This window comes from Schistocerca cancellata, chromosome 2, assembly GCF_023864275.1.
Source record: "Schistocerca cancellata isolate TAMUIC-IGC-003103 chromosome 2, iqSchCanc2.1, whole genome shotgun sequence".
NCBI lineage: Eukaryota > Metazoa > Arthropoda > Insecta > Orthoptera > Acrididae > Schistocerca > Schistocerca cancellata.
The window spans coordinates 283,014,980-283,038,367 of NC_064627.1; the positions used below are offsets into that span (position 1 = coordinate 283,014,980).

The window sequence follows — 23,388 nt, forward strand, 5'->3', positions numbered from 1 at the left end:
ACATCAGCTGCAGGGTAGAAGTTGCAATGTAGGGTTTTACAAATAAATAAAATAAATACATGTTACTACCAGACTCACCCAATAAACAGGAATGAAAAATATTATCGTCTGTTATTCGTATTTCGCAAAGCGAGAGTAGAGATTATCACGGCATGTTTTCCCGAATTCGAAGTTCACCGACAGGCCATTCGGAGCGTTTACAATCGGTCTCTGTTTCCGTGCCGTAACATGACCTTGCACGTCTGATATTTTAGTGTTCTGTGCTGTGGCCATTTTGTCGCGACTCCACGTCGACCCATTTTACTGCGCAAGCTCCATACAACCGACTGTTAAGGCTGCGTTCACACTGCCGGCCGGGCCGAGCCGAGCCTGGCCGGGCCGCCGCCCGCTTCGATATCAAACACATGGTTTTGAATTGCGGTGTTCACACTGGCGGCCGGGCCGCGCCGACACGGCGTGAGCCTCCCGGAGCCGAGCCGACGACATTCCGAGTGTTTAATATTGCCGGCGCGAGCCGACCGCAGGCGCGAGCCTGTGGAGCAGCACTACAGCTTCTGCAGTACACGCATCACACGTCTCCCTTCTGCTTTCTTCACAAGTGTGACTGCACACGTCTTTTATTTTAAGCTGTTACCTCACATTTCACAATCAGTGAGGAAAAATTACGTTTATTATGATGGTACATGCGAAATTACTTTTATTTCATTTATTTAATCTACCGTATTTACATGCATTTACAACAATAGCTTGCCAGCGATCGTGGCATTGCCGCCACTGAATAGTTCGCATTTACTTGTAAACGGAGGCAGATATGAGTGTCACTGAGGGACGGAAATGTGTCCCTACCAGATGACAATGCATTGTAAAGTCATGTTGTGGCACGTTACTATAAGCTGTTGTCTGTGACATCTTTTTGCGATGTTCTTACTTTAATGGATGCAGAATAACATATACATGACATTAACTTGTGTCCATCAATTTGGTATCAGAATTTCGGCTAGTATGACAGTAATGATGCAGTTTCCAGATTATGGAACGAAGTAGCCAAGGAGTGTGTTTCAGATAGTACGCACAAATATAAATTATTTTCCTTTATAATTTTATTTGTTTTATTTACAGTGAAATGAGATACAAGAAAATACAGTAAATAGCAAAGTACTTTCAATTCCAAAATTTATTTGAGAGGTTTTTTAATTATTTTAAGTTGCATTTTTAACGAAATATTCAACAAAAGTGTTCCTGACAGTTTTCGAACGTAATGTGGAATTTCTGTTGAATGTGGCACCAGCTGTCTGCATATCAGCATTGTTACAAAACTTTTCAGCTTCAACATTGCATCCTTCTCTGTCAATGACAATATTATGAAGTAGACAAATGCACTTGACTATGTGATCAGCTACGTCAACGGATGTTTCAATTTCCTTCCTCAGTAGTCTCCATTTATTGGTCATTATACCAAATGCACATTCAACAACTTTTCTTGCTCTGGAATGCATATCATTGTATAGAATCTTCTCGTTGTCCAAATTTCTCCGAGGAAAAGGTCTCATCAAATTCTCTAATAAGGGGTAAGCTTCATCTCCCAAAATGACGTACGGTAGTTCCTGACACATTCCTTCAAGTCTTGTTGGTGGCGGTAATAACAGCTCCCCATTTGTAAGTTTCTTATATAACATACTTTCTTTAAACACACCTGCATCAGACTGTTTACCGTAGGCACCAACATCCACAGCTATAAATTTGTAATTTGCATCAGCAACTGCTTGGAGTACAATCGAATAATACTGTTTGTAATTGTAAAACATGCTGCCAGAAAGTTTAGGACATTGGACACGTATGTGCTTCCCGTCTATACATCCAACACAGTTTGGAAATCCCCATCTCGTATGCATTTCACTGGCAATTTCTTTAAATCGAGAAACAGTTGGCGTTGGTAAATGAATGGGAGCAAGTGACTCCCATATGGCCATACAAACGTCTTTCACCAACACTGATACGGTGGACACTCCTAATCGGAATGACGATGCCAGTGCATGAAAGGAGATGCCAGTGGACAGATACCTGAGAAAAAAAATCGTAAAATGTGTTACTCAAGTGTGGTGTTGGGCGAAGTTTTTACAGTTTTGTTTGCACAATAGATATTTACTTAGTCCATGTCATTTCATAGTTATACAACAATAAATAATTAAAGAGACATTTTCTTGCATCCTTCTATATTATTTCAATTAAAATAATGAAATCGAAATGCAAAGACCTGAGAGACAGTTACAGAGAATAACTTGTATAACTTGGCAAAATAAGGTCATGTGATCCAGGGAATAGTATATTAAAATGCAATTCCACTCGGGCTTTGTTCTGTCATATGATTTTCCTAGGTTCCAAGAGCTATGCACAGTTCCTTACCAGTGGAAATAGAACCACTGAGTCAAAGGGCATATCAGTCTGTCTAATCTTACAAGGTAATGAAAAGAATTCTGTGAGGTCATCAGTGGCTCCACATGATGAACCATCGCCACTGCCAAGCGCTGCATCATGAAGAAAAACGAAGAAAAAGTTGGAAAATTCTGAAGGAGTGTATCTGCGATTCTTCGTTGAAGGCACAGCAAGACATTACCCAAAATGACGAAGCTAATTACTTACTGATGATTCTCTGGAGTCCCATAAACTCTCTTCCCCTCAGAGGTAAGCGTTTGTGAAATTTAAAATACAAAAGCATGACTACAATTAATTGGAGGTAGTGAATGCTGCACAAAGTTCTACTGCAAACCAAAAAGTGTGTACTAACGAATCTTACCTTATCGTTATACACAATTTTTCTTCTGCTGTTATACTTCTGCGAAAATTTGTGTTCTGTTTCGAAATTTTGTCTTGAATGTTCTGCAGCACATACTGAAATGTATTATGATTCATTCTGTAATATGAATAAAATTTTTCAGGATAGTTTTTAAGTTCTTAATGTAAAGAAAAAAACTCTCCTAAATGTCTGTCGCTATTTATGGGATGAATCCATAACCTCCTAGTTCTTCTGTACTTCAAAACTCGACGAGTTACTGCAGAGTCAAAACAATACCAATAAAAGAGTGAAGACATTGTTCTACACGACAGCACAGACTAGCCAAAGGCGAGCAACTGTTGACAGCAGCTGCGTTTTCTAGTGACTTGCTTGTCAGCTGTCGAAGGGTGGGGATTTTTTTTTAATTTATCTATCTGGCTTTCGGCAACTAGCAGCCATTTAGCCAAAGAGTAGGGATTACCTTGACGGTGCAGCGCAGCCCGCCAAGGAAGGAAAAAAATAATGAAGAACAATGAAACGCACATCTGTGTCGATCTACAGTAGTTTCATTAACTCTCCATATTTTTTTTCTGTCAAAGTAGACAACGAGACTACGGAATTGCGCTTCAGTTTCTGCAGTAAACGTATCACAAATCTCCAGTTTGTTTTTGTGATTAGTTTTACACCACTGATCACTAGTAATTAGTTTTTTTCTGTCCTGCATTATATGACTACATTAAACCAAGCTGTAACCGCTCGAACTCCGTGGCTTGCGGACGCGGCACTGACGCCACTGAATATCTCGCATTACTTGTGACCAGAGACAGATATCAGTGTCATTAACATTTCAAAAACTTTTTGGTACTTTTAGCTACATTTCATTCGCAGCAATGTATGGTCTAAAACGGATCTAACAGTAAGCTACCCGCTACATAACTTTTTCACTACAAGATTTGTAAATCAAGTGCACAACGTTGACAAATAGCATCATTTCACAATGACTGTTAAGAAATATGAAAAGATAAATGATTCAATACGAAGCTAAGAAGTTACACTAGCACGTGTACAAAAATCAGATTTTTTAGCCGCATAATTTCTTCAAAATCGGCTGGGAAGCGTTACGAAACTAAGAAATCACGCGAAACGAAAAGTAGACTTTTTCTTTTTTCACGACGTAAGTTACGCTTTTAAGGAAAAAATGAGTTCATAAAACGATGTGGCGCAGTCTTATATACCTCTAAGAATTTTTAGAACATGAAAATCGGAGAAGTGGATTTTCCCCCATTCCGCCGACCCGGCTCGGCGCGGCGCGCAGTGTGAATGCCCTACACGTCGGCCTGAGCTGGCTAGGCACGAGCCGAGACAGTACGCGTCAGCCCGGCCCGGCCCGGCCGGCAGTGTGAACGCAGCCTTACATACACTGCCATGATTTGCGCTCTTTTGAGGGGGCACTAATATTTCGTCCGTTGAGCTTAATAGTAATCAAAGCGCAGCACAGCGCTCAGAAGTATACACGGTACTAATAAGTTCAGTAGATACGAGCGTTTAGCAAGAGCAGTTTTGCCACTGGCAGTGAACCCGTGCAGCGAAGCAGTGAGGCAGCCGTCAAGTGCGCGACACGAGACGGGCGCTCCTACGCTGACAGGGGCACCGCGCGCAAATAAAAACAAAGCTTACGCAACGGGGCCTTTGTTATCCGCGGCGGGCACGTAGCCGGCTGGCCAGGCAAACAGCTTGCACGCAACCTGAATAAGCTGCTGTGCATAATTACCGCCAGCGGCGCTCTTTATTCAGCGCGACACCGTCTAAACACCTGTTGACAAATCGAGATGACGCACACTGTCCAAACACGATTCCTTACTTTTCGTTAAGTTGCTTAGTTTGTTTATGTTATCTGAAATAGATTCGGGCGGTGGTCCATACGACTAACTACAAAATTCAGAAAATAAAAGACAAGATCAAACGGATTTTATTTCTTGTATGAAGGACATGGACAATCTGAAAATTTCTCATTCATGTATCAGCGTTCAAGGAACGACACGCGTAACTGTCTGTGTCGATTTGCTGCGGAAACGCTTAATCGCGCGCAGCCACAGCACGTTGTTATTGCTCGTCAGGGATGTGTTTTCCACCTTCCACGCGAATTTCAATCACCCAGAGCTACCTGCTGTGACGTCACTGGGGAGACGCGGCGCAGACCGGACTTGGTCGCTAGCTGCATTCTCCAAGTAGTACTGGCTTCGTAAGATTTGTGTTGTGATTATTGCCTATCAACCCAATGTTGGATTGCCGGTAAAATAATAATACACTACTGGCCATTAAAATTGCTACACCACGAAGGTGACGTGCTACAGACGCGAAGACAGGAAGAAGATGCTGTGATATGCAATTGTTTAGCTTTTCAGAGCATTCGTGATAGTCTTTCATTTTAATTTTGATTATAAAGAAAGGAAATTTCGTCATTCCCGCTATAATAGGTGGTCAAATATGCGAACTAACCGTCAATCGATGTACTGTATAAGTCAGGTAAACGGTTTAGTTTCTTCAGCGACAATGTACCATTTTATTATCACATAGGACCTACATGGAACTGTGTCATTCAGGATTAATTTTTTCTATAAATAATCAGATTAATGGGCCATTACAATAGGGATCCCCTTTACAGAGTCTACGGAACTTAAATTCATGCATGGCTTGATCATTCAGAGAACCTGCCTCCCTAACTGAGATAGGTAACGCACGCCTTTACGACGGCGCTTGAATCAGCCGTAGGTGACAGGTTCGAATCCTGGTGGTGGAAGAAATATTCGCTACGAGTATTTGGCCATCAAGGGCAGAAAGAGGACGTGACGTAATGTTCCTGGTCACTAGAGTTTGGGTAAATGCTAAACCCACAAAGTGTCTCATGGAGTCAGGGCACGTGACACCGTTGATCCACCCGTGTGATGCGGCCGTTACGCCTGCTGGTCAGCTAGGTGCTACTCGCTAGAGGTAGCCTGTGTGCCGGTACCGGGGTGCACTGCCTGTCTTGTCTCATCATCATACGTGACACTACACTGCGCACGCAAGCATTACATTGACCTACACTCAACAGACGCTCGAGACACAACACTCATTCACCGCTAGAGAAGAAGACGTTGTGCACAGAGGAAAAGAATGCTTGCCGATCAGGCGACTTAACCTACCTACAGGGATTTCCCAGCCAACAGTGCCATAAGACTCTTTTTCTTCTTAGGCAGAAAACTTTTAATTAATCGGTTAGAAATAATCAACGGCATTGTGTGGTTTTTCCACACTTTTTTGTTATATTCTACACACTGCAAGAGTATACTGGAGAAAGCTTTTCACAATGCTGACTGGAGTACGTTTGAAATTCTGAAGGTAGCAGAGATAAAAAAATACAGGGAGCTAAAGGTTCTTTTCATTTTGCACAGAAACCATGCTGCTATTGAAGGGCACGAAAGCGAAGCAGTAGTTAGAAGGGAGTGAGACATGGTTCCGCCCTTTCCCCGACGCTTTTCAATGTGAACGTTGAGCAAACATTAAAGGAAACAAAGGAGAAATCTAGGAAGGTAATTAAAAGTCAGAAAGAAGAATTAAAAGCCTTGACGTTTGCGGATGACATTGATATTGTTTGAGAGACTTCAAACGACTTGGAATAGCATCGAAACGGAATGCTTACCACCTTGAAAAGAGATCATGAGGTTAATATCGACAAAACAAAAACAAGGGTAATGGAATGAAGCTGAATTAAATCTGGAGATTCTGAGAAATTTGATTAGGATATACGACACCAAAAGTAGTAGTTGAGCTTTTGTGACTTGGGCAGCAAAATAACTGATGGTGGCCAAAGCAGGATATAAAAAACAGGTTGCAATTGCAAGAAAAGCATTGTTGCAGAAAACACATTCGTTAACATCTAATAAAAACTTAAGTGTAGGAAGCCTTTAATGAACGTATTTGTATGGAGTGTAACCGTGTACTAAACTGAAACGTGGACCACCAGCAGTCCACACAAGAAGAGATACATAAATTCCGGAATGTTGCGCTACAGACGAAGATTGAAGATTAGGTTGGGAGATCGAGTAACTAAAGAGGACGTACTGAACTGCGTTGGGGAAAAAAGAAATGTATGGTACAACTTGACAAAAAGAAGTGATCGGTTGATAGTATGCCTTCTGAGACACCAATTTAGTATTGGAGGGAAGTGTGGGCGGGGGGAGGGGTAAAAATCGGAGATGGAGATCAGGAGATGAATACAGTAAGCAGGTTCAAATACATGTAGGTTGCTGTAGTCATTCGGAGATGAAGAGGCTTGCGCTAGAGTAGCATAGAGAGCTCTATCAAACCAGTCTTCGGACTGAAGAGCATATCATTTACGGGTGTTTCGTTTCGATGGTAGCCATGTGACCAGGATGATGACAGAGACCAGAACGAAGCAGTCGTCGAGTACGGGATGTGAGCTTCACGCTGATACCGAGACTCTTTGGAGGGTACAAGCGCAGTTATATGGCGCGTCCAAAACTTTTAGGGTCCAGATTCGTGTTGGACCTATTTCGTGCACTCTTTATTTACGGCAAGGGTGTAAATAGTGCACCACCCACATCTACATGCTTACTCTGCAGTTCACGCTTCAATGTTTGACATAGGGCTCATCGAACCACTTTCAGTCTATTTCTCTACAGTTCCATTCTCGAACAGCACGTGGAAAAAATTGGCACGCAAATCATTCCGTGTGATATCAGATTTGTCATATTTTATCGAGATAGAGGTTTCTCCTTCTGTAGGTTGGGGCCAACAAAACATTTTGGCCCGCGAATCAAAAAGCTGGCGATTGAAATTTTCTTGAAAGCTTTTACCGCAACGAAACACGCCTTCCTTGTAATGATTGTCACCCCAACTCTTTTATCATAGAGATGAAACTCTTTCCTCTATTTCTGCACAACGTTAGCCAGTGGCGGATACACACGTAGGGCCGCACGCATTGCCACCCGCGCCGCCCTCGCCAGTTAGCCGACTCGCCTGAACCGAGTTATCGAGTAGTTCTACTTTCCTATGTAGCACGCGCGTCCGCGTCAGCGTATTTTATACGTTTCTGCCTGGCACATAGGGATCGACTTAATGGCTTAGCTCTATTGAATGCTCACCCTGACATTGATCGTCCAATTGACGATGTAATTAACAAATTTGTCAGGAAGAATAAGCGCATAGCATTGATCATTTAAGGACGAGGATCACAGTTGTAACTTTTTTATATCATAAGATGGCATTTCTTGTGTACGTGTATAATCAGTTTAAATAAAAGGTCGGCCGTGGTGGCCGAGCGGTTCTAGGCGCTTCAGTCCGTAACAGTGCGACTGCTATGGTCGCAGGTTCGAATCCTGCATCGGGCATGAATGTGTGTGATGTCCTTAGGTTGGTTAGGTTTAAGTAGTTATATGTTCTAGGGCACTAATGACCTCATATGTTAAGTCCGATAGTGCTCAGAGCCATTTTTTAAATAAAAGTTTCTTAAACTTGATTATTTTTTATTACGGTGAAAGTAAAGGTAGCTCAAGATATCTTTAGCGCCCCCTCCTTGAGGTTTTTCTGTATCCACCATTGACGTGAACTCTCCTTCTTTGAACTTTTTCGATGCCCTTCATCAGTCCTAACTGACAAAGATCCCCTACCGCGGAACAATACTCCAGAAGAGGACGCATAAACATAGTGTTGTCACTGTCTTCAGTAGATTTGTTGCATCTTGTAGTGTTCTGTCAGTAAATCGCAGTCTTTGATGCCTCCCCTACAACATTTCCTACGTGATGGGTCCAATTTAAGTTGGTCGTAACTGTAATTATATGATATTTAGTTGAATCGTCAACCTTATATTTCTATTGTGTAACAAAAATTTAACGGAGTTTTTTTGAGTATTTTGGTGGGGCTCTCACAGATTTTATTGTACAGTGTCAATTGCCACGTTTCTCACCATGCATATATCTTGTCTAAATCGTTGTGTAATTCGTTTTTATCTTCTAATGACTTTAGTGGATGGTAAGCGACAGAAGCAAGCAATCTAAAAAGGCTGCTCAGGTTGGCTTCTACTCGTAAATCGTTCGTACAACTTATGAACATTAGAGGGCCTATAACGCTTCCATGCGGAACCGAGGTATAACGTCGGTTACACTAGATGACTTCCCGTCAGTTACCACGATCTTCGACATTTCAAAATGATGTATCCCGCTAAAGCAAACGTTAAATTCGTGCGCGCAAGTTTTTGTGACGAGTAGTGGTCCAATTTGCACAAGGTCCAGTTCATCAAGGATAGCAAACACTGGCAGTCTCGGAAGTGGGCATGTTATGAACGGCTGCGTATCGCTTTGTGAGTCACTGCTTCCCGTTGTTATGAGGCAGGCAATCTTTGTTATGACAAATGAAGCAGTTTACAAACATGTCCGTCCCACGCACTACTCATTCAAGACCTCGTGGCGCGTAAAGTATGCATTGCCGACCGTTGCTTCCTAATCTCGAAATAAGCGGTATACAGTATTCACCGTCAGGGGCCGATATGGGGTGTTGCTCTGGGAGCGAGGAAAGGGGGGGCTTCACCATTTGTTACTCTCTTTCTCCCTCTTATCCCTGCCCCCCCTCCCCCTCACACCTTCACCAGACCCACAAATATAACTTTCCGTCTCGTTGACTTTTAATTTAGGCTACATCAGATGCCTAAGATTTCTAATAATTATAATAAAAATAAAATTTATTAAATATTTTATTTAATAATTATATATTTACACCATTGCTGACTGTATGGCGTTACCATAATTTCCATAAATCGTAATTCAGAAAAATATAGCATTTGAAAGGCTTTCATCTGAAATTTTGTGAAGTACTTATATCGTGCTTTCGTTCTAAAAACTGTGAGTTATGCAACAGATTTTTCTCTGCAGATTTCGGTTGAAAAAAGCGGAATTTGTTGTGGGACATCGTGGAATATTTCTGCTTCAGTTTGTTTACTCTCACGGAGTTGGCTCACATGGCTCTGAGCACTATGGTACTCAACATCTGAGGTCATCAGCCCCCTAGAACTTAGAACTACTTAAACCTAACTAACCTAAGGACATCACGCACATCCATGCCCGAGGGCGGATTCGAACCTGCGACCGTAGCGGTCACGCAATTCCAAACTGAAGCGCCTAGAACCGCCCGGCCACATCGGCCGGCTCTCACGGATTTTCCATAGGGGCAGCGTTATACGTAGCCTCCAAAATGGCGTCTGTAACGGAGATGCAATCGAAGCAGAGACCTACCAATGAGATTCTTTTGGCGGAAAACCAGAGCATTTTAGACATTTATAGGCGCTTGCAGAATGTGCACGTAGACCTGGCAGCGAACAAAAGCACGGTGAGTCGTTGGGCGAGGCTCCTGTCATCATTGCAACAAGTTCGATATCCCGTGTGCCGGCCGGCCACATACAACTGTGACTACAGAAATGTTGGAACGTGGAGACACTCATTCGAGGCAACGGACAGATCACGATCAAGCCCTTCGCTGCACAACTGGACGTCTCTGCTAGAAGTGCTGACGATATCGTCCACCAATTGGGGTACTAGGTCTGTGCCCGCAGGGTTCCTCGCCGCCTAACAGTAGACCATAAAGAGCAACGAAGGATCATCTGTGCGGAATCGCTTGCGCGTTACGAGCCTGATCGTGGCAATTTTTTGTTGAAAATCGCCACAGGCGATTAAACGTGGATTCACCTCTTCGAATACTACCTCTCCTTCGAAGAAAAAGTTCAAAGCCGCACCCTCAGCCGGTAAAGTCATGGCGACGGTCTTTGGGGCTCCATTTGATGTCCTCTGTCATGGTAAGAGGATCATCTCTGAAGTGTACTGTGCTACCCTCAGGAAACTGAAGAAACGACTTCAGCGTGTTCGTCGCCGTGAAAATGCAAACGGGCACCTTCTCCATAACAACGCAAGACCTCTTATAACTCCGCGCACCCGAGAGGGGCTGACAAAACTTTATTGGACTGTTCTTCCTCACCCACCCAACAGCCCGGATCTCGCACCTTCCAACTTCCAGCTGTCTGACACAATGATGGACGCACTCCGCGAGAAGCAGTACATGGATGAGGGGGAGGTTAGTGATGTAGCAAGATGTTGGCTCCGACGTCGACCGGTAGAGTGGTACCACGTGGAAATACGGGCCCTCCCAGTAAGGCGGCGTAAGGTCGTCGCATTGAACGAAGATTATGTCGATAAATAAGGTTTTTGTAACCAAAAAAGTGGCAAAAATGATGCATTGGCATCCTGAATAAAGCCAGCATACTTTGAGAAAAAAAAAGTGTTGCGTTACTTATTGAATACCCCTCGTAGTAAGGAGCTCTCACAAGATGCTCAGTGCTATAATTTGCAAGAAATAAAATCGAAGTGTGCACTCACTGTTATTAGTATTTCACTTAGCACTACGAATATGAACGCAGGTCTGCAGACAGTGGCTACGCGAGTGTGTAGATCAAGAGAATACTGTTTGATTCAGATGTGTCCGCCTGCGTTCGGGAAGTCCGCCTTTTGTTATTATTTTGACTCGGTGTAGGGTGTTTAAATTTGGTCTTGCCTTACACAACTCCGTGTGGTTTGCCGGTGCTACCTGTGGTCACACGAATCATGTCTTACATTTTTTTGACAGCAGCTAAGTCAGCCTGTAAGGGTGCACCTTCACCTGGCTGAAACGTTACCAAGCTCTTCGACAGGTCATCCACGTGGGCAGGCCCTCAGTCAACCAGATGCAAAGTATCCTGTGTTAGATATAGCTTGTAATCTATACAGTTCCTTATCATTTTCGAAACACTGTAATTTTCTTGTTACTTTATTCCCGCAAGTTAACTGTGAAATTTGAAAATTGATGTTACTAAAACTAGAAACGCTTCTACTAAAATGTTTGGAGAGGGGAGGGGTCATGACGCTCTCTTGTTATAGTACGTATAATTTTGACTTCTCTGTCCACATCTACATTTCGTCCGTGTTCTAGACTGGTTGGACAGTTTGGACTTCAACGTCACTTGACATCCATTTCGTTGTAGAGGGTTCTGGGAAGAGCGGAGTAAGTTATTGTTGAAGCACACATCTTGCGATCCTGGAGAACCCAGGGACGACAGTTGAAGTAATATAGGGTGTATATAAATCGCGGGAACACTTTCAATTACTTATTGCACAAGAACCAGACATTTTACAGATATCATACATATGTCATTTTGAAGAGAAACCCTGAAAGTTTTTTTTTTTTTTTTTCATGTATACTGCCACAGCGTAGTTTGGTAATTTGCCGATAGTCGGCATGCTACAGAAGTGGACAGCTGTTTCATAAAATGACCTCCCCGATCACCAGATCTCACTCCGTGTGATTTTTTTCTGTAGGGACACATTAAAGATCTGGTGTATGTACCGCCTGTACCACGTGATGTAGCAGAGCTCCGGGAGAGAATACGGGAAGCGATTGCCACAGTTGACGATGCCATGCCTGGACGGGTATGGCAAGAATTCGATTGCCTTATTGACGTCTGTCGGTTCACTCATGGTTCGCATATCGAATGTTTGTATGTTGTTATCTTCTTTATACCACTTTTTTTGTACTGGCGCTCGAACCACTTGACCAGGGTCATATACTGTAAGGGATAGGTATAACCTTCTGAAGATTAAATTTATTTTGTGCAACTGGTTGCTGAGCATTTCGATGTAAACAACTACGGTTGCTGAAGATGGTCTGACCCCGCTTCGAAATAATTTGAGTAGAATGCTCTCGCGGAAAACTGTGTCGAGCCTATGTAAGAGTGACAGGTCACCCAAATTACATCCAGAACGAGTATATAAGCCAAGCTACAGCGAACAATGTGGCGAATATTCTCACTGCAGCCAGTAATTTAGTAATTTCTGTCGTTTCACACTATACTTCTTTTATTTCGTGAACATTCGAGATAATTAGGGAAACGAAGTTTTCCGTAAATGATAGTACACAGAGGAGAACTTAATTTTGTTACACGTTTAATTGTTTTGACTGTCGTGCCAATCGAGATAGTGTGGTCTTTTTTTCAGGGGAACGATGAACATTTTCGAACGGTCGTAAAAAGCTCTTAAAAAGCTTTTTAAAATACGAATGCAGTAATCTAATGCTTGATAATGTTGTCATTGAAATTTTCGCTTACGTATCTGAGAAATGTGGTAAAATTAAAACGCAATCTCTTGCTAGGCTCAACCGTTGTACCAATCCTTTAGATGTTTGCTTGTCCCCCACAGTCATGGACTGTGCGGCTGGTCCCAGGGGAGGTTCGAGTCCTCCCTCGGGCATGGGTGTGTGTGTTTGTCATTAGGATAATTTAGGTTAAGTAGTGTGTAAGTTTAGGGACTGATGACCTTAGCAGTTAAGTCCCATAAGATTTCACACACATTTTTGTCCCCCACAACAGCTGTTTCCTTAAACAAAAATACGTACACACGTTTTGAATAGTTTTCCTAAGCGCCTGTTGGTAAGCAGGACGATAGCGTGTACAGAAATCGAATCTTAACATACACAGAAATTAAACCTCATATTGTTGTTTTTTCTCGTCTTCTTTATGCGCCAACCCTCCTCCATTATCCAAGTTTGGAGTGGCAACAGCAACTTCTGGGCTTTTAATTACCGCAGGCCGTATGGTACAAGACAGAAATGCATTCATAGACCTTCTGGGAAATCATCAATTTGCGTAAAAACCATGAGCTTGTACCAACTGAACCTGGACTGGAGAACGAAAGATAAACTTGAACGAAAATAGTTTGGGAGCAGAAGGAAGCAAGCTCACTGGCTAATTACACGATGCACTACGAAGAAGTTGATTGATAGAATTGTTGGAGGTTCGGTAAGATATTGCACTAAATTCTGTTCAATTGGCGCGTTAGATCGTCAAGATCCCGAGAAAATTGGAGGGCCGTGCCCATAACGCTCCCAACGTTTTCAACTGGGAACAGATCCGCCGACGTTGCTGGCCAAGGTAGCGTTAGGCAAGTACGAAGACGAGCAATAGACACCCTCGCCGTGTGGGAGTGGGTATTATTTTCCTGAGATGTGAGCCCATGATGGTTTGCCATGAAGGGCGACAAAACGGGGCGTACGATATCGTCGACGTACCTTTTTGCTGAAAGGATGCCGCAGATGGCAACCGAAAGGATCCAGCTATATAATTAAATGTCACCCCAGACCATCACTCCCGGTTGTCTGCCCGTATAGCGGGCGACAGTTACGTTGGTATCCCAGCGTTGTCCGGGGTGTATCCAGACACATCTTCAACCCGGAATCTCATTGACTGGAGTAGAAGTGTCTTCAGCAGTGAGTTCCGCTTCGAATTGAACCTCGATGACTAGCGGGGTGCGTCTTTTTTTATATATATCTTCTCATTTCACGCAAGTTTAAACACAGAAACCATCAAATACGGCATTTTAGCTTGACAACATTGGACTTTAATATGGCATCAGCTCAATATGTTTCTATCAAATGATCAGAGCACACGACACTCGACGTCAACAAAGGTCTTCGACTCGTCACATACGACAGATGTAGGAGTAGTATGATATCAAACCCAAAAGCAAATAATCACCTTTCAACCTAAGTGAGATCTCGGGCTGCGGGACCACCACAGCGCTCGTACCAGTAAACAGCTGCTTGTCGCATCACATTCGTTGGTTCTGCCAACTCAGAACCAAATTACTACCTCCCACCGTTATCCACACCACGGGCAACGCTACAGTTCCCGTCATTACAAACTTCATTCCAGAAAACAGTAAATTTAGTGAAATTACAATGAAATGAACACCCTTAGCTGCTTACAGGCGTTGACATACGTCAACGGGGACAGATGAAAATTTGTGCCCCGACCGCGACTCGAACCCGGGATCTCCTGCTTACGTGGCAGACGCTCTATCCATCTTTTTTTTTTTTTTTGGATGCACAAACAGTGCTCGAACTCTTTCGGGAATCGGCAACGCGCCGCGACTAATGAGTATAATGGGCAGGGGCACTACGAATGTAGTGCGGGACAATACGTTGAGAATGTGGGTTTCGCGGGAGACGTGCCAGAGATAAATCCCTGCAGTCGCGCTATCCTCTGTGTCCTCGGTGGCTCAGATGTATAGAGCGTCTGCTATGTAAGCAGGAGATCCCGGGTTCGAATCCCGGTCGGGGCATACGTTTTCATCTGTCCCCGTTGACGTATATCAACGCCTGTAAGCAGCTAAGGGTGTTCATTTCATTGTAATTTCATTCTAACGAGCTGCATGGTCACCGATGGTATCTGTTTTTTCGGACATGTCCGAAAGGACAGATACCATCTTAATATATATATATATATATATATATATATATATATATATATATATATATATATATATATATATAGTAAATTTAGTATTCAATAATCGTGAAACAACACTTCCAGCAACCTTTTTTTCCCCACAGAAACACGCTTATGTTGCATCACAAGTCCTGTGTTTGGCTAAAAATTCGTATTTAGATTTGGCGTGCAACGAAAATATGCTATTTTTATGCAACGGCACATTAATCGAGATTTGCTCCCGCGAGTACACTGATGATTTCGCACCATTATTCTATGAACGTCGTCCCGTGGCCTCTGTCTCTGTGTGTTGACTTTCAGTGGTAAATTATATCCTGACAGTAGAAGCAGTTACAATTTTACATCCTTTCGCTTATAGACCCGTCAGTAACACGTCTCTGTAAAACTTGTCAGCGAACGTAGCGATGTCCCTTTTATATTGAAAGCGTACAAGCCATTCTTTTGCTAATTACCTCTCGCTGAATTTCATCCGCTGCACGACATGCCGCTAATTCCGAGTTAAATCAGGTTTACCTGTTTTCACGAAGCTACTGTTTGCAAAGCAGTGCTATTCAGCGGCGGCTGGTCTTTTTGCTAACCGTTTAGCGGGCACGGTCGCGTCCCCTTGTATCGTGCGCGCCTCCTTCGCGCTGCTCTATTTGCGTGCCGGCTGAATAGGTAATGCAGGTGGCCGCCTCTGCCGCAGTTAGCGCGCCCAGGGTTAGGAGAAATTAATGACGGCAGAAAGCCGCTCGCTCGCGCGCACACACACGCGCGGATACACCCACACGCGGCGGTGCGGCTGACAGCTCTTTGTACGGCGTGCCTTTGTTGTAGCGCGCACCGGAGACAATGTAGTCGTCGGCGTCTCTTATTTGTTTGCTCTGGTTGCCAAACACAGAGCGGCCACTGCACCTTAACTCGGCGTTTTTCATATTGCTCAGATTGAGAGATTTCACAGAAACTCGAACTGGTCAACAGAGCTGCCTCTACGCATTGGAAAACCACAGTGGAAAGCACTGACAAACCACAAATCTATGAATATTAATATACAGAGTGGTCGGAAATTCCCGTTACAAACTTCTACATGTAGAGGGTAGTGACTACATAACATTTTGAATAGGAACCCATGTCCGGAAACGTATCGTTTCCGTTCTACGACAGTTTCAATGCAGATGATTATCTCATCCACACCCACGTGAGAAATATACTTAGGCGTGACCCAGTACAATTGTTGCAATCAATTTGAAAAGAATACTGACTCGTTCCGTTATTACTTACGCATTTGCGTTATAACTTACAACTTATGGTTTACATTAGTCGACAACAACAAGAACCCAGCATCTACGGCACCAGCCGCAACGTACCGATGCATTACAACAGCGGCTCGATGTGGCGACCATCAACGTTGTTACACACATTGTACCTCCGAAGCATGTTCTGGTACACTCTCTCCATCCCACCTGGTGTCTCTTCAGTGTCTTGTGCAGCGGCCAGAACGCGTGCCAGGAGATCTTCCTGTGTCTCTGCAGGTGTCTCATAAATTAGGCTCTTCATACGACCCCACAAGAAGTAGTCCATAGGGGTTAAATCCGGCGATCGTGGCGGCCATGCAGTTGGACCACTACGGCCTATCCATCTTTCACCATACCGTCTGTTGGGATGTCCCCGGATAGAAAGTGAAAAGTGAGGTGGTGCTCCATCATTTCCTGACGGACATTCAATGGCACAGCTTCCAAGAACGGGTCCATTACGTGTCGTAGGAAGTATGCTTGACCCGTGAGCTTCGATGGAAGGAGGTATGGTCCAGTCACATGACCGTCCAAAATACCTGCCCACACGTTAATTCCAAACCTGTCTTGAAATCCCTGAATATGCGTGCATGAGAGTTTTCGTCCGCCCAGACATGGCTATTTCGAACATCCAGAACACAATCCCTTGTGATCCTACATTCATCTGTGAAGAGCACTCGCCGTGGAAACAGGGGTCCGTCGATGCAACGGTGCAGGAACCATATGGAGAAAAATGGTTTAATGGCTCTGAGCACTATGGCACTTAACAACTAAGGTCATCAGTCCCCTAGAACTTAAAAATACTTAAACCTAACTAAACTAAGGACATCACACACATCCATGCCCGAAGCAGGATTCGAAACTGCGACCGCAGCGGTCGCGCGGTTCCAGACTGAAGCGGCTAGACCCGCTCGGCCACTCTGACCGGCATGTGCAGAAGTCGACGCGTTGGGGAAAGTCTGCATGACCCATAGCGTGTACCCTTTGTAATTGGTACGGATGTAATTGTTGCTCCTGCTCGACATCCAAGACGGTACTGTGACTAACAGCCATTGCACGCGCAATTGTTCGCGAACTCGTTGACGGGGTATCTTCAATGCGACGCAGTACACCTTCTTCAAATTCGGGAGTGCGGCGTCACCGTGGAGCACCACAGTCCTGCGCCGGCCGTGGTGGCCGAGCGGTTCTAGCCTCTTCAGTCTGGAACCGTGCGACCTCTACAGTAGCAGGTTCGAATCCTGCCTCGGGCATGTATGTGTGTGATGTCCTTAGGTTAGTTAGGTTTAAGTAGTTCTAAGTTCTAGCGGACTGATTACCTCAGATATTAAGTCCCATAGTGCTCAGAGCCATTTGAACCATTTAGTATCTAGTAATAGATGTCCGGAAACTTTTTATTAGATACTGTATAACGTTTCTTGGACTGTTAGTGCGAACCCATTATTATTATTTGCATCTTTATGTGTTCTTTGCTTACCTATTGTTAGCACGAAACGACATTTTTGTAATATCTTCTCACTGCAGTCTCCAGCAAGCATAATTTTCCGAGTCGCTTGCCCTCTCAGCCAGAATCCCATTGCCATTGGCAGACATTAAATTTTTATTTTTGCTCCTTGAAGTTTAATTTCCATACGGAATCTCTCCTTGCTTCATTCATGCTTCATGTACAGACTAAATAACATCGCTGGTGGCTACAGCTAGTTCTGCCAGGTGGCTCGATTTCCGCGGGTTGTCCCGGTTTTTAATGTGTCGTGACCACTCCCGCATAAGCCTTAGGCCGTGTCCTACGTGAGCGACAGAAGCGAGCAACAGCACGCGACAGCTTCAGGCGACAAAACACAACCGCAGATGTAGTTACGGAAGTGTCCTACCTGAGCGACATCTGTGTCGCTGCCTGTCTCCCGCTGCAACTGGCGACGTTTGAATTCAAACTTGTTTGAACTTTGTTGCTGCAGCATGCGCGACAGAGAGTGACAGCCACGTGTCTTCTCAGCAAAGCAGAGGAGCTGACGCGACGGCAGTTATGAATTACTTAACATCCGATTTTAAGAAAACTATTCGGTGAAAAAATGTGATTCTTCCGCAACCTAGAGCTTGATATCATTAAACGATAAAGGTCTGAATTTATTTTCGTTATTCGTCATAGCTATTGTGCTGCACGAAATTGAGTACGTGGCTGCACGAAATTTTTAAGAATTTGCAGAGGTAAAAACACATTGTGTAGACTTTCCGTATAGTTCATTTAAGGCCATACATTATTGCGTATGAAATGTAACCAATATATCTAAATTGTATTTAAAGTTGAGACCGGAATGATATCTCTTTTCATTCTTGAGATAGTGGTTGTTATATCCGCGGACGGTTCGCATGCGGCGCGTCCGAACCTTTACGGAGCTTCGGGAATCAAGTGGTCGTAAAAATCGTCGTATCTCATAAAAGGTTCAACATATCGAAACGACGAATTTTGGGAATGACAGCACGCAGAAAGGACTATTTTATCATATGATTAACACTCAATACATTATTGTAAACGCGTGAGCAGAGCGAAAACAAAACTCCCTATAACTTACGCCATGAGGTTTTGTCCAAATTTTCATAGCCAAACAAAGGGAGAGAAACAGGTAAACGGGGTATTAAAGTGACCAGCATGAGGTCTTGTTTGGCATGAAAATATTTAACTGCTTGAAAGTAATCAGGGTAATTAATGAAAACTTAATTAATAAGCTGATGAAAAATTGAAATATTTTACGAAAAGCGTCTGTAAATAAAGTATCAAAAATTTCATCTGTTCAAAATCTAGCTATTTTGCAGGTAGGAGGATACATTGGTGCGGTATTTAAATGTCAAAAAGGCTTTCTTCGAATCAAGTACGTTAGGGAGGCAAATGAGGAGTCAGTAAGATCATGCTTTCTGAATAAAACTTGAAATTAAAAAAAATTAAAGAAATCATTCAAATATTTTATGAAATGATTTGCGTAGAAGAAATACGTAGATCAGAGAAACGTTCTACGTGCCTTTGAATGATGCTCGAAATCATGGACAGAAAATGAGATGCACCAAACGTTTACCTAATATTTTTTATTTCATACTTTTAGACAAATCATTACACAAAACGCTTGACTTTCTTTTCAAATATTTTGTAAGCTTTAGTTTTACAGAGTATTTAGAGTAATTGAAACGCTTGGCTTTAACACTGACTGCTGATGAATTACTTTCGCAACATCAAATATCTGTAAAATTTCGTGGTTCATTGTAATTTATTAGGAATTAAATGTGTGTGATATACTGGGATAGGTGTGAAGATCAAGTTCTTTGGCAAGACCTTAAAAATATACTTAGGGATGCAGTGTAAATAGTATACATAAAACTTAGTAAACAGAATTGTAACTGAGTCAGTAAAAATATAAAACTAGCCAGGAAACGAACCCCGGACCTAGCCCTAACATGTAAGCACGAATTGTACACGCTACCCCTACGCCACAGCTAGCTTTTGTTCACGTGTCTCAATCTGTGTAATTACGTTTGTATTTAGCGTAGTTAGTCATGTAGTAGTCATTCCTCCACATTTATTGGCTTTAAAAGTTCTTGATCATGTAAAAAAAACATTCGTATTTAATTTATTGGTGAGATAGTGGAATGCTCCTCTGCCCATTCACGTGTATCCGAAGAATTTGTCTGGTGATCTTCGTAGTCGATGATATTTATGAAATTCTCCATGGAGATTCCTCCCTATGTAAATTACATGCACAGCAACCTAATTCTGTAGCCTTACTCTCCAGCTGCAGTATTCTACAGGTTAGGGACGTCGTTTTATAGAAACATCTGGTTGCCTCTAAGCAGCCATCTTGTAGCGCGACATGGTCGCTCGAACGCAGGACACCCAAGCTTTTTGCCCGATGGTGCTGCTTTTCGCTGGAGCGTCGCGTATCCAGAAGTCGATCGCTGTCGCTCGCTCCTGTCGCTCACGTAGGACACGGCCTTACGCGAGGTACCAGATATTCCGAGTTTTGGGCACTGCTGACAGTTAAATATAATGTGCATTCACTTCAAAAATAATATTTATTTATTTATTACATTGTGCCCTTTTATCTCTGATTCAAACACATCCTGTATTCATGGTTACTCAAATCGTTACCATCAGTAGTCGAATAACTCAGATTGAAAAACGATTGAGTACATGAAAGTTCCAAAATAAGTTTTTGATCGCGTCAATGACGGTAGCCAACAAAGTTAAAATACGTTACGCCAGGGGCTCACAGTCAACCTATGAACTAAAGAGGCGCTTAAGCAACTGCCCAAACACAACGTTTAGAAAACATTCAACTGCATGGCATCCATTGTTGTATTATTACCACCGCTTATTGAGTACAGTTCCACTAGCGTATAACATCGTTCAAAACGTATTATAAGCCAATACTTATTGAAAGATACAGTATTACGTCGGTTTGTTTTAATGCACCGTCGATTTTTTTAACCATCGTCCATAAGTCCCGATTTTCTGCAAGTTGGGCATACCTACAGCCCTGAGTCTCCCGCTTCTTAGTTATTGCCTCTATTTCGTTTCCATTGACTCTTACAACTAGAGTCTGGTTTCCGTACGAGCTATAGATAAACTTTCGCTCTCTGTATTTCATTCTTGGTAAGTTAAAAATTCCATGCCTTTTCTAAACATACAAATGCTATAAATGTGGGTTTGTCTTTAAAAGGTGTTATAATGTGAAAAACAACGAAAGTAAAACGACGTTAACATGATGTAGCCGAGCGAAAGTGGGCAATATTGAGGGAAATAGTAAATGAGAAATTAAAGGTAGCAGACGAGTTTTGTTGTTTGGGCAGTAAAATAAGTGACGATGACAGAAGTAAAGAGCATAGTGCCGCAATAAGATCTGCTTTTGTGAAAAGGAGAAATACGTTTACATAGAATATAAATTTAAGTGAAACTCCATGGCAGATTAAAACTGTGTGCCGGACCGAGACTCGAACTCGGGACCTTTGCCTTTCGCGGGCAAGTGCTCTACCAAGTGAGCTACCCAAACACGACTCACGCCCCGTCCCCACAGCTTTAATTCGGCCAGTACCTCATCTCCTACCTTCCAAACTTGACAGAAGCTCTCCTGCGAACGGGGCGTGATTCATGCTTGTGTAGTTCAGTTGGTAGAGCACTTGTCCGCGAAAGGCAAAGGTCCCGAGTTCGAGTCTCGGTCCGGCACACAGTTCTAATCTGCCAGGAAGTTTCATATCAGGGCATACTCCGCTGTAGAGTGAAAATTTCATTCTATAAATTTAAGTGTTGGGAAGTTGCTTCTGAAAGTTTGTCTGAAATGTACCCACACATGGCAACGGAATATAGACGATAAACAGTACAGAGAAGAATAGAACAGAAGCTTTTGAAATGTGGTAGTAGAGAAGATGCTGAAGATAATATTTTTAGATTGGAAAACTAATGAGACGGCACCAAATCGAGTAGGGGGAAAACTCTTACTAGCGCAACTTGACTAAAAGAAGAAATCGTTTGATAGATGAAAGAATCATCAATTTGATAATGGCGGGAAATATGGAGAGTAAATATTGTAGAGGGGGATTAAGTGATGAATAGAGTAAGTAGGTTCAAATGGATGTAGGTTCCAGTAGTTATGCAGAGATGAAGAGTCTTGCACACGATCAGGCCGGCCGGGATGGCCTTCGGTTCTAGGCGCTTTAGTTTGGAACCGCGCGACCGCTACGGTCGCAGGTTCGAATCCAGCCTCGGGCATGGATGTGTGTGGTGTCCTTAGGTTAGCTAGGTTTAAGTAGTTCTAAGTTGTAGGGGACTGATGACCTCATATGTTAAGTCCCATAGTGCTCAGAGTCATTTGAACCATTTGAACAGGATACAGCGGCATAGCTGCAGGAAACCAGTCTTTGAACTCAAAACAGCAACAACAGACATGACATCGATGTGTTGACAGAGTGTGTAAAATGACTGCTCCGGTCACTTTTGACTTTTGGATCTCTGTGGGAAACAAACTAAAGCCATAAAATTTGTTGCATCATCGGAGCTAGATGTCGCATAGCGCGGCTTCTCCGATGACTTCCAGCCAGGTGGTTTCCACTGTGCGAGATGCTTCTTTTTTTTTTTTTTTTTAATCGAGATGTGGGTCACTCGGCTGGCAGCCACGAGCCCGGTCGCCGTTCGGCTCCAGCAAATTAGCGGCTGGCTGTCTGTGGCAGCGCGCTATCGTAATCGCATCTCGTTAAACTTTTTGGCAGCGCTGCGCGGCGCGGCTCAGGCGCACAGTGACGGCGGGCGTGTGCAGTAATTGCGGCGGCATTCCACCCGGCCCCGAGCTGGAGCTGGAGGCCAGCCCGGGCCTAGCAGGGCACACAATTAATGCCCCACAGCACAGAGGTGCCAGCTGCCCAGCGACCCTGCTGCGTTTTTTTGTCAGACGCCGGCTCTGGCCACCACGCTCGACCACTTTGGGCCGGTTCCCACTGCGGCGTCTGCCTTTTTTATTTCGGGTCGAGGGCCGCGGCACAGCGTGCGTTTATATCTCGTCGATACGAGCCCAACTGTAGGCTCGTGACTTCGCTACAAAGTGTCGTCCAAAAGCGTCTGTACGTTCAGACGTGTCCCAGTCGAGTGCGCCACGTTGTGTATAAGGTCTACGCTAGTTAAAAGCGAAAATCGGCATGGGTGAAAGTACACATTTTTGTACTTTTATTTATCTTTATTGACAATTCATCACTAAGTGGACCACGATTAACAGATTACGTGGTATCACGTATCGATGCCACCACTACTGGCGTATCACAGTTGGCAACGGAATTATAAGTTCCCATCCAACGCCAATAGTGGTCGAGCTGGATCTGGCAGACCCAATGGAGCACGCCCGCTGAGCCACACCTCTAGCAGCTCTGTACTACGAGAGCACTCTGTCGCTGGCGGGCGGCAGCCACTCACCTCACTCGCACTTGGAGCCACTTCGCCACCGGCCCCTACGCAG

General features: G+C 43.7%; 1 protein-coding gene and 1 long non-coding RNA gene across 2 annotated transcripts in view; one reads left to right on the forward strand and one right to left on the reverse strand.

Annotated features, from left to right (window-relative positions):
* The window catches only part of LOC126161625 (uncharacterized), a 1,324,793-nt gene that overhangs the window by 81,531 nt on the left and 1,219,874 nt on the right, over window positions 1-23,388 (forward strand). The window lies entirely within an intron of this gene.
* LOC126161624 (uncharacterized) lies at window positions 1,130-3,188 on the reverse strand. The gene is made up of 3 exons (XM_049917584.1): window positions 3,014-3,188; window positions 2,795-2,911; window positions 1,130-2,061 (listed from the first exon to the last, which is right to left on the reverse strand). The coding sequence occupies exons 1-3, from the start codon at window positions 3,088-3,090 to the stop codon at window positions 1,200-1,202; spliced, it is 1,056 nt and encodes a 351-aa protein (XP_049773541.1). The 5' UTR covers window positions 3,091-3,188; the 3' UTR covers window positions 1,130-1,199.

Coding starts and splice junctions, on each gene's coding strand:
- LOC126161624 (XM_049917584.1), bottom strand. CDS start 3,090: ATGTCTTCACTCTTTTATTGGTATTGTTTTGACTCTGCAGTAACTCGT. Junction 2,912..3,013: donor AAGTACAGAAGAACTAGGAG/GTTATGGATTCA, acceptor TTCATATTACAG/AATGAATCATAATACATTTC. Junction 2,062..2,794: donor AAATTGTGTATAACGATAAG/GTAAGATTCGTT, acceptor TTTTTTTCTCAG/GTATCTGTCCACTGGCATCT.